The sequence below is a fragment of the Theropithecus gelada genome, chromosome 14 (genome assembly GCF_003255815.1).
Source record: "Theropithecus gelada isolate Dixy chromosome 14, Tgel_1.0, whole genome shotgun sequence".
NCBI classification, from domain to species: domain Eukaryota; kingdom Metazoa; phylum Chordata; class Mammalia; order Primates; family Cercopithecidae; genus Theropithecus; species Theropithecus gelada.
The window spans coordinates 112,990,995-113,003,056 of NC_037682.1; the positions used below are offsets into that span (position 1 = coordinate 112,990,995).

The 12,062-nt window shown below is 47.7% G+C and overlaps 1 protein-coding gene across 2 annotated transcripts in view; it reads left to right on the top strand.

Moving 5' to 3' along the window:
- SORL1 (sortilin related receptor 1) overlaps positions 1 to 12,062 on the top strand; it is a 178,528-nt gene that overhangs the window by 21,272 nt on the left and 145,194 nt on the right. For both annotated transcript variants that reach the window (XM_025355834.1, XM_025355835.1), the window contains exon 3: positions 4,810 to 4,935. In XM_025355834.1, coding sequence (XP_025211619.1) covers positions 4,810 to 4,935 — 126 coding nt within the window. The remainder of the gene's footprint in view (positions 1 to 4,809; positions 4,936 to 12,062) is intronic.

Below are 12,062 nucleotides of genomic sequence, written 5' to 3' on the forward strand. Positions count from 1 at the left end.
ACTTTGGAAGGCCGAGGTGGGTGGATCATTTGAGGCCAGGAGTTCGAGACCAGCCCGGCCAACATGGTGAAACCCCGACTCTACTAAAAATACAAAAAATTAGCCAGGCATGGTGGCACAAGCCTGTCATGCCAGCTACTCAGGAGGCTGAGGTAGGAGAATCACTTGAATCTGGGAGGTGGAGGTTGCGGTGAGCTGTGATTGTGCCACTGCACTCCAGCCTGGGTGACAGAGTGAGACCCTGTCTCAAAAAAAAAAAAAAAAAAAAAGAAAGCAAAGAGTCAACCAGGGAATATATTGTGCATGACAGGACTTGCTGCCCTTGTCCCTAGAGCAGTGTGACATTATGATTGTGCCCCTCAGGATTGACTGGGAAACAGTGTCAGGTCTTGCTAACTAACAGCGGGAGGCTGATGTCTGGCTGAGCACAGGCTCTGAAATCAGAACACCTGGGCTGGAATCCTGGCTGTGCCATTCATTAGCAATCTGACCTTGGGCCAGGTGATGTACCTTCTCTTGTCCTCCTCTGTCACTGAGATAGTGCTTGTTAAACCTTGCTACCCAAAGTGTGGTTGTGGTCTGTGGATCAGCCCTTGCGGAGTTTCTGGGAGCTGGTTAGAAAAGAATCTCAGGTCCTGCCTGGACTTCTGGACTCAGAACCTGCACTTGTCCAGTGTCTTGCTGGGGCCGGGGGGCGGGGGTGGGGGAGTGGAGTGGGGGCAGTCTGTGGGCATATTACAGTTTGAGAACATTGCTGTAAAGTACTTAGAACAGTGCCAGATGTGGGGATGTTTTCTGTACATTTTAGCCATCATCTGTTTCTCCCCTTTCTCTCCCTCCTCTTTATTATTATGTAGTTTTGAAGTACAAGGGAAAGAATTTAAAATCAGTCACTTTGAAGGACCATCTTTGTAGGTAGAAACTGGGGGCAGTTTAGTAACTCCTCCCCTGTGCTATTTTGCTCTTTGGGGAGTAGCATCATACTGAGGTCGGAGGGGACTAATTAGTGCAGAAATCCTGTCTGGATGAAAAACCAACAAGAAGCACAAGGTGAGCGAGTCCAGGGTGTTCTCTCAAATTCACCTGGAGATCGTATTGGACCGTGAGTCAGCAGCATGGTGCTGCCATGAAGACAAGACAGCTAGAAAGGAACGCGCAAGTCAGGGTGCGGTGTGGAGGCCACGGAGCCACCAATCCGCTTGAGCTAACTGCACACTGGCAGAGGCCTTTTCTGGGCTGTTCAATGTGGAGGAAGGTAGAGAACTGTGCACCAGCCTTAAGCATTGTCCTTGTTCTATGGAGCTTATAGTCTATGCTAATTAAATAGAAATAAGAATTGAGGGATGGGCGCGGAGGCTCATGCTTGTAATCCTAGCAGTTTGGGAAGCTGAGGTGGGCAGATTGTTTGAGCTCAGGAATTGGAGACCAGCCTAGGAAACCCCGTCTCTAAAAAAAAAAAATACAAAAAATTAGCTGGGCGTGGTGGCGCCTGCCTGTAATCCCAGCTACCCAGGAGGCTGAGGTGGGAGGATTGCTTGATCCCGGGAGGTCAAGGCTGCAGTGAGCTGTGCTTGTGCCACTGCGCTCCAGCCTGAGTCATAGAGCAAGACCCTGTCTCGTCAAAAAAAGAGAAAGAAATAAGAATTATGAAGGTAGGATAAAAATGTCATGTTGGAATTTTTCAACCTAGCCAAGAGAAGGAAAGTTGATGAGCGGTTCAGGATGGCCTTCAGGCATAGGATGGACTCTTACATACTTGCTTTTTCACTTCTATTGAGTAGAAGACCCAAAGAGATGGATTTTTGTTTATAGGTGAGAATTAGGGAAGAGCTCTTTGATAGTGAAGGTGGTTTTACCTCCATGTGCATGATGGCAGCAGCATGGCTGAGAATCTCAGGGAGGCTCCCTACTTTTTAATGTGGGTCTTCTCTCTCTGCTGGCCAGCACGCCTTCCAGTGCTTGGCCTGTAGACTTGGTATAAGACCTTCCTACTTAGCAGAGAAACGTTAAGATGGAGAAGAGAACATTCTCCTAGAGGTAACTTGTTGGAGTAGAAAGACAACTGGACATGGAATTGGAAGAAACTGCCATAGTTTTGTCTCTTCCTAGTGGTATGACCTGGGGCTGGCCATTCACTTCTGGGAATCTTAGTTTTTGTGTGTCTCTTAAATGGAAATCTCTTAGTGACTCACTGATTCATTCAATTCATTCTTTTCTATTCATTTATTTATCACATTTGTTTACTTGCTCTTTGGTTTATAATGATATTTATTCATCCTAGAAATCTTTGTTGAGTGCCTGCTATGCCCCAGGTGCACTGAAAGAGACAAAGGTGCGACTAACTCCGGTTTTTCAGATGAAGAGAGAGAATGTTTGTAAAGGAGTATTGCATACTGAAAAATGCTACCTTAATGTAAACTATCACCTTCGTGCCCCTGAAGAAATACATAGGGGGTCATCAAATTATGGGATGTCAGAGCTGGAAGGGGCCTTAGTTCCCTTCCTGAGAAGCCATTATTTTGCTCCATGTGATGTTTGAACCTAACTAGGACACTAATGTCCATTCTTGGCCAGCAGAATGGAAGTGAGAAAGTGCTACTTCGTCATTTTACCCACTCAGATTATCTGTGAACTCTCAGCCTGCACAATTTCTGAAGCTGCTTTTGTGGCAGCCCCTTACTGTGTATCTGGTAGTTGGGAACACATACTGTGTGTTCTAATAGCTTCCTCCACTGTGACCCAGATAAAGGCAGAGGCTCTGTCTTGGCCTCTTCTAACCTTAACATCTAGTAAGTATTAAAGACCTGCCTGTGCTCTCTGTTCCCTTTCTATATATCTTGTGTTTACATAGGGCATTGTTTACAGACGTTTACATGTTTACATGCCCGTGGTGTCTAAACACTATGTCTTTTATTAGTCTTTGTCTGGTATCTAGACAATATCTGGCTCACATGGAACCCTCAAAACATGTTTGCTGATGACTCAGACAAACAAGGATGGGAATACACTGTGCTCTACTTTGAACACCTGCCCCTCCCTCCCTCCCTGCCTCCCTGCCTCCCTTCTTTCCTTCCTCGTTCTGTCACCCAGGCTGGAGTACAATGGTGTGATCATGGCTCACTGTAGCCTGAAACTCCTGGGCTCAAGTGATCTTCCCACCTCAGCTTCCCAACTCACTGGGAATACAGGCTCAAACCACTATATGCTCAAACCACCAAGCCAGGCTAATTTTTATATTTTTTGTAGTTATAAGGTCTCACTCTGTTGCCCAGGCTGGTCTCAAACTCCTGGCCTCAAGCCATCCTCCCACCCCAGTCTCCCAAAGTGCTGGGGTTACAGGCATGAGCCACTACTCATGGCCTCATTTGTCTTTAATGCTCATCCTAATCCCCTTTTCCATGAATCATTTGAAAAATAACTAAGTTATTATTAATATATTCACCTATCAGGCTTGTTTTTAACCCAGTGATTATATTAATTATTTCACATCTCACAGGTAGGTATGAAACATCTGAGACCTTCATTCTCCTAGTTGTTACCTGCGGTGATAATGGCCTTCAGGCAGCTTAGGTCAGAATTCCACTCTGCTACTTACTTTCTGTGTTACTTTGGCAGGGGACTAACCTCATGAGCCCGTGATGTCTTATCTGTAAAACAATTTTAATAATTGCACTTGCCATGCAGGGCCGTTGTGAGTTACCGGAGCTCATTCATTTGAAGAGGTTGGTACTTTATCTTCACATGGTGAGCACTCACGGAATGACAAACATTCTTATGTTTTGTCACTGTGATTACTGCATAGCCAGAAACTGGGGTGCAATAGAGAAGCAAATACGATTGGCACCCTCGTGGATTCTGCTGCTGTTACCGTCTCCAGTGCTACAGAGTCATAAAACACTAGCGCTCCCAGTATTTTCACGTCACTCAGCACTCTTTCATTTCCATCTCTTGGGCTACGTGGTAGAGACCTGTGAGGGTTTTCTTCTCTTTTGTATGGAATGCTGTACAAACAGAACTTCCCAGCAGAAGAATGAAGAATTAGATGTGTTTTGGGCACCGTTCAACAGATGACAAAGCAAATCCTCTACTCCATTCCCCTCAGCTAGCCACATTCTCCCTGCCTCTGGATGTAATTTGTTAAACACTTAACTCAGCCCTGGTGAGGAGGTTATTACTGTTTCTATCATTCGTCTCCTGCTCCAGGGACTTGCCATGACCTCAGAAAAGAGACTTGTGTGTTCCAGGCAGTGGGGACTGCAGGGGCCCCATGCTTTCTGCCCCCACATGCTTGGGGACAGACATAGAGGTGCCCTGCCTCACCTTTGTGGGTTATCTGGTAACATCTGTCATTTCCTATCAGGCAACTAATGGGAGCCGGGTTCAGGATCCAGGATGGGATGTTCGAAAGACATCTTTCTGGCCGGGCGCGGTGGCTCACACCTGTAATCCCAGCACTTTGGGAGGCCGAGGCAGGTGGATCATGAGATCAAGAGATCGAGACCATCTTGGCCAACATGGTGAAACCCCATCTCTACTGAAAATACAAAAACAAACAAACAAACAAACAAAAAAACTTAGCCAGGCGTAGTGGCAGGTGCCTGTAATCCCAGCTACTTGGGAGGCTGAGGCAGGAGAATCGCTTGAACCCGGGAGGCGGAGGTTGCAGTGAGCCGAGATCGCGCCATTGCACTCCAACCTGGGCAAAAAGAGTGAAACTCTGTCTCCAAAAAAAAAAAAAAAAAAAAAGAGATCTTTCTTTTTGCTAGTTTCTCACCAACTCTTTTTCTTCTCCTTGTCTCTATATTCCAGGTGTACGTGTCTTACGACTATGGAAAATCATTCAAGAAAATTTCAGAGAAGTTAAACTTTGGCGTGGGAAATAGGAGTGAAGCTGTGATTGCCCAGTTCTACCACAGCCCTGCGGACAACAAGCGGGTAAGGAAGCGGCCATCCCGCCTGTCCTGACTTCATGGGACTGGGTTTTGGGAAGGTTGCCGCACTTAAGAGGGTGCTAGGAGATGGCGTTGTCTGTGATCTTTGCAGCATGACTGATGGCTAGTGAGGTTTTGTGCTAACCTGGGCGTTTGTGACAGACTGCTGTTCTCAGGGTGGGTCTCTGCACAATCAGGCAGGCCAAGTACTGGTCAGGCAGGATTTCTAGACAAACAATGGCAGGCTAAACCACAGAAAATCAGCCAACTATTATAATACCTTGCCTGACTCGCAGATGGCAAAAATGTTTCCCAGGCACACTGAGAATAACCTTGCAGTCTAATTCATGTTTTCCAAGACACTATCAGTGTGTCTGCTTGCGTGCTTATGTGTGCTTATATGCGAGTGTGTGCATGTGCGTGCTTGTGTGCGTGTGGGTACCTGTGTGTGTGTGCTTGTGTGCGTGTAGGTACTTGTGCGCATGTGGGTACCTGCGTGTGTGTGCTTAGGCACGTATGGGTACCTGTGTGTGTGCTTGTGTGCATGTGGGGATACCTGTGTGCATGCATTGGTACCCGTGTGCGTATGCGTGTGGGGATACCTGTGTGCATGCATTGGTACCCGTGTGCGTGTGTGTGTGGGGGTACCTGTGTGCATGCGTTGGTACCCGTGTGCGTGTGCGTGTGGGGGTACCTGTGAGCACATGTGGGTACCTGTGTGCGTGTGTTGGTGTACCCCTCTTCCCCCTGCCTTTGAACCTGTACTGACGTGGAAAAGAAAACCAAGGCAGCAGATATTGCTATGCCTCCTGCTTTGTTTTCCCAGCTGGCTGGCCCTGGGGGCTTTGTTTCTTCAGTTAGGCAATTTGATTTGAGGAAGCACTGACCCTGGGCCCCCGGGGAGGTGGAGGTAGGAGGGCAGGAACCCGGCAGCCGGCAAGGCTTTCCTGCTGGTTGGGTAGCTCTTAGCTCGGAGAATTGTATTTCATTGCTTTCTTCCCCACTCTGTGTTACCTTGTTTGTTTCCAGGCCAGATCTTCTAGGGAAAGACCCTTAGTAGAAAAACTAAGAGAAACTTTCTAGTATCAGAGGCTTTCTGCTCCAGAAAGCAACCAGCAAGCAAGATCTACAGGGTCCTACTTCCAGTCCCTAGTGCTGGCTTCTCAGGTTGCTTGAGGTCTCTTAGCAAGGGCTGCATTCAAAATCTTTAGCAACTGGTGTGGCTTAGGCACTGACCAATCAGAACAAATCCTGTCCGGAGGAGGCTGGGTCCTGGACGTCCCCTGCTGGGCCATGCATTAACTTTTGAGTTGCTGAATATCAGGGAGGTCCTGGGGAAGGGACCAGGCCATGGGAAGTATTGTGGGTGTAGGCTTAGGGAGGGTCACTTAAGGGTTTCAGGGCAGCGGCTGTTGACCAGGTGGTACAGAACAGTTGTTTTTTAACAACTGGAATGGTCATTACTGGTACATACTTGTTAAAATATCAGCTCTGCCTGATGATCTCAGAGTGGAGTGGCAGTTAGGAGCAAACTTCCCTTTCTTACCTGACTCCAGGGTGACAAGAGTAATATTTCCCTCTGAGATGAAAAGCAAGGAGGTGGTGTTGGAGAGAAATGGCCCCATAAATGGGTCAGCCAGCCTTTGTGTCCCTCTGCCTCACTGCACAGTGTGACCCGGAGTCCTGGCCCCTGGGACTCCCACAGGGAGGTAGGGCCCGCTGCTTGCCTTGCCTTTGGCTCCTCCATGAGGCGAGGAGCCCTGTCCAGGGTCCGGCTCCTAGCTGCCTCTTCTGTGGATGGATCCACATGCACCCCGCCTCTCAAGAACCGAATTACACCTGCTGATGTGTTGTACGCTTGGAACTGCAGAGTGGATTTTGTGTTCTCACACAAAAATAACGACGAGAGGGAAAGCATTTGTTAATTAGTCAGATTTAACCATTACACAACGTATGTATGTTTTTAAACATACTCTACACGATAAATATGTATCATAGTATGACAATTTAAATAATTAAATTTGAAAAAAGACTAATCAAATATTATCATAAGTAATGATAAAAGCCACAATTTCTTTTGCACCAGGCTAATAACACCTGGATTTCTCAATGTATTAGGTTGTACTTATCTGATGGTGATGATGATTACTGTATTTACACATTGTCTCAGAGCTTACTCTTGCAGAGGTTGTGGCCCTCAAAAATGCCTTGTTGCCCCTCTGGAATCTTTCTTTTCAGCTTCATCTACTCCTCCTCACCTCCTGCTGTGGTGCACAGATGTCTATGGGCAGGCTCCATCTCCTCCTCCCCAGTTTCTCCCATAGTGCACAGTTATCTATAGGCAGGCTCCATCTCCTCCTCCCCGCTCCTCCCCTAGTACACAGATGTCTATAGGCAGGCTCTATCTCCTCCTCCCCAGCTCCCACTGTGGTCCACAGATGTCTATAGGCAGCCTCCATCTCCTCCACCCCAGCACCTCCCCTAGTGCACAGATGTCTATAGGCAGGCTCCATCTCCTCTTCCCCAGCTTCTTCCTTACTGCACAGATGCCTTTAGGTAGGTTCCGACTTCCTTCCTGCTCGTTGTGGGTTGTGATGAGCAGCTGCTAAGGTCACAAGTCTGAAGAGTCAGAAGACAAGGACAGATGATGTTTTGGACTTGGAGGAGGAGGGCTGGTGCAGGCAGAGGACCGGGGCTTTGGAAGCACTGGATCTGGAGAAGGAGCAGAGCTGGGGCCGTGGTGTTTGGGGCAAGAGCAAGGGGAGACTGGAGGGCGATTGCAATAAAGGAGTTTAGGTGCTGCACAGTGGAATAGGGGTGACATGTTTGCAGCCCAAGTGCTGTGTACCTTTGAGTGGTGCGTCTTAGATTCTCATGGGTGGATATTCTTTGGAGTTGGTGGGGATGGAGAAGTCAGGAGAAAAAAGGCTGCCTTCTTGGAGAATTTGTTGACAGTTGGACCTCAGGCCTGGAACAGGCTGAGTGGGTGAGGGGGGCAGCATTCTGTCTAGATAGTTTCGAATTCCCCAGAGAAGGCTGCTCCTCACACCCCACCAGACTCTCAGGAAGGAAATGATGACTCTTAACAGTGCTGATTGCTTTTGTTGCTTTTGCCTTTGTCCCCTGAAAGGCAAATTGCCCCACCAGACCTACCACTTCCTGAGAAGAATCACACAAGGCTGGGTGCCTTGCTGTCAACAGCAGGGCGCTCCGCCTAGGCAAATCACCCAGGTGAAAATGTGAGCTGCCAAGGAGCGTTTGAAATGGTTGAAATGAATGTTAGCGGCTGCTCGGCAAGGTTAAGATGTCAGGGAAGGGCAGTGTGGATGTCCAGGAGTGTGGGTGCCTGTGGAAGGGGAGAGAAGGTGCTAGCACAGCATCCAGCTGCAGTCCGAAGGCTTTGCCTTGTGATGGAGATGGTGCCTGTGGGTCCATGTGAGTTTTGGGTCTATTTTTGCATTAGCCAGCAGTCCCACTTCCTTCTTGGTCTCCTGTGTGCTGCCCTGAACCATTGTGCAGTGCTGGCCACGTGGCAATTCCACCAACATTGTGGGGCCTCTGAGATCGGTCAGACAGTATTGAAGTAAGTCTGGTGCTGTTACTTGCTTGCTTATTAATTTTTTAAAAAATAGAGACAGGGTCTTACTCTGCCATACAGCCCGGAGTGCAGTGGCACAATCATAGCTCACTGTAACCTCAAATTCCTGGGCTCAGGGGATCCTCCTGTCTTAGCCTCCCCAGTAGCTGTGACTACAGGCCAGCGCCACTGCATATCCGGGGCTTTTTAAAAAAGGCCACTGAATGTACAGTTAGGGCTCACGGCGTCAGCCTCGGCAGAAGCAAGAGCCAGTCCTGCCTTTTTCCAGGCAGAGGTTGGTCCTAGGTAAAATGTAATTCCCATCTTCTGGAGGGATGTTCCTTCGTTGCCTTCCTTTCCCTTCCTCCTCTCATGGGACTCTTGGTTTCTCCACTTGAAACTGGAGAAAGTCACTTATGCTAATAGACTGTGGATACATTCACTAGCTTAGTTTGTTTTCTTTCCAGAGGTGTTTGTATTTTCAGAGGAAACACAGCTTTAAACCAAAGGAGGAAGCTCCTCTGGAATATTAAGTTACTGCAAACAGGGTTGAGAGATTGGGGTACACAAAGGCACTCCTGAAATTGCATAGTTTTGGAAGCACCTTGTAGGTCAGCTCTTGGTCAGTCTGTAGGTTTGACTTCCAGTAAACTTGACAGCCAGGCAGCACAGGGACTTAAAAGCCAGGGTGAAATACCGTGTCTTCCTAACATGTGCGTATGTGACCTTTTATATCACAGCATGAGGTACCAGGTGCTCAAGTGATGAATGTAACCTACAAATAATAGAGCTAGGGGAATCAAATGAGGTTGGATCATAGAAGTCAAGTCTTCGTGGGATTAGATACGAGCTTCAAGGATGGGCGTGTGACCCCAGTAAGTAGAGCAGAGCTGGCAGGAGCCCTCAAGCGGGAGAAGGGCGTCAGCAGAGACTGCAAAGTGCTAAAATGTGGTTTCTGTGCAGGATGGCGAGGAGATTCACTTCTCAGTGGTGAAGAGTTTGTACTGAGCTGCTGTGCAATGTCAAACAGGCCCCTGTCTGAAGATGGAGATTGTCTTTTGCTCTGCGGGCTGAAGGGAGCTAGGGAAGAGTGTTTGAGTAGGGGTGTAAATGAATAGTGTGCTTTAGGGATATGTGTCTTCTGGCAATATTCATGACTTTCCCTTTTAGCAGGGAAAGATTAGAGAAGAGTCTAGAAAGGGAACTATTGTAGCAGTGCAGGCATGAAGTCACTCTGTCACTCAACCAAACCTAGTATCACCCTCTAAGTATTTCATTTAGGCCCTGGAAGACATGAGGATGAAGAAAACCCATTGCCTGCCTCCAGTTTGCTTAGTCTCTAGTAAAGATGTGGGCCATGCCAATAGCACTGAGAGGAAAAAGGAAGGCACGCATTTTGAGAAAGATTTTAAAGGAAAACAAAACAGGTTTGGTGGCTGATAGAGACTGAGGGCCAAAGGGAAGGATTGGAGTAGAACCCATCTCTGCTTGTAAGTAGTGGGGCTGGGAGAAGGCATAGCAGGGAGGGGACTTGGGACGTGGGGTGGGAGAATTGGGTTTTATTGGGAAAGTTTTGAAGAACTCAAGTTTTGTGTATAGTAAAATATCTTGGCCCATCAAAAGTGGAGAGGATGAGAAGGTAAACAAAAATGGAATCTCTGTAAGAAGTCAGGGTTAGACTGTAGATTTAAAAGTCAGGCCATGCTTGTTCTTTTGTTTTCGAGACGGGGTCTCACTCCATCACTCAGGCTGGAGTGCAGTGGTATGATCTCGGCTCATTGCAACCTCTGCCTCCCAGGTTTAAGCGATTCTTGTGCCTCAGCCTCCTGAGTAGCTGAAATTTCAGGTGCACACCACCATGCCCAGCTATTTTTTTGTATTTTTAGTAGAGATGGGGTTTTGCCATGTTGGCCAGGCTAGTCTCAAATCCCTGACCTGAAGTGATCCACCCACCTTGGCCTCCCAAAGTGGTGGGATTACAGGCGTGAGCCACCCCGCCCGGCCCCCTGCTTGTTCTTAAGGGTGGTAGTTGAAGCTTTTTGAAAGGATAAGCCAAGGTTAGCAGCAAAGGATAGAAGAAGAATGAGGTTACGTGAGCGTAGGGAGTGGGGAGGACCAAGGAGCCAGCAGAGGAGAATGAAGGCCTGAGACGATCAGGGGCTGGGGTTGGAGAGGTGAAATGAGAGGGTGCTGTGGATTAGGAGAAAAGGCACGCAAATGAGTTAAATAGTACAAGGTAAGATCTATGAATGAAGTTCAGGAAATGTTGCCTTTTTGTTAGAAGAAGAAATGTTAAGAGGTGGGATGTGAACAAGTCAGATATTGATGTCAATGCTGCCTAGTCCTGCGTCACCTTGGGCAGTAAACCACTCTCAGTCTCAGTGTCCTCATTATTAAGAGAGTGTATAACAGTAATATCCAAAGCACTGAGTCACTGTGAACCCTGAATGAGATAAGGCATGCCAAACTTTTAGCTCAGTGCCTGACACATAGTAAGTGCTCTTGAAAATGTTTAGCTATTACCATGGACAATAATACATTCTGTGACTGGGTGCATGATTTTTAGATTCTCCAATGTGAGGCTGCAGGAAGCCATGGAACAGATTTCTGGGGAAATCTTTTCAAACTGAGAATGCTTCCTTCCCCAATAACCTAGGTGGTTTGGGAGCGGAAAGATGGACTACGTTATTTCTGGGGAATACTTTTATGCCAAAATTATGATGATCCTCTTAGGATCATAATTGTTTTTTATAACATTGGATTTTCTTGTAGGTTTTGCTTTTAAAACATTTACTACCTTTTCCAGTTCAATTTAATGAGGCTTCTACAGAGTTTAGAGATTTACCTGAGATGCTGGGGAGGAAACATGACGAGCGTAAATCCACAAAATATGTCCCTGGGAAGTTTATGGTCTGGATTTGGGGAGAGAGTGCAAATGAAAAAGAGTGAGAGCATCTGAAAGCCGTATGAGACAAGTGCAAAGTGCTGGTCCACACAGAGGCTGTGGCGCTGAAAGGCTTCAGAGCTGGAGATTGATCTGGGTCAGGTGGAGTCCATTAGAGAAAGTGTCCTTGGGCTTATCCTGCAGGATTGCTTGACTTCTAGGATGTCAATGACTGGCTGTGGGTAGAACTAGGTCCCTGTTGTTCTGGTTTCTGATTCATAATCTCCTGAGCCTTCCTCATTCTTCCAGGAGCAGGGACTGGCCTCCGGGTCTTGCCAGGTGTGCACGCGAGGCCTTACATCATCTGTGCTTCCCAGCCTTGTTTTCCATTTATTTCTCTCAGGCCCTCAGGACTGTCGTCTGGGTGCAGTGGCTCCTGCCTGTAATCCCAGCACTTTAGGAGGCCGAGGCAGACTGATGGCTTGAGCTCAGGAGTTTGAGACCAGCCTGGGCAACATGGCAAGACTCTTTCTAAAAAAAAAAAAATACGAAAACTTAACTGGGTGTGATGGCACACACCTGTAGTCCCAACTACCTGGGGGGTTGAGGTGGGATGATCGGAGCCCGGGGAGGTCAAGGCTGCACTGAGCCATGATTGCGCCACTGCACT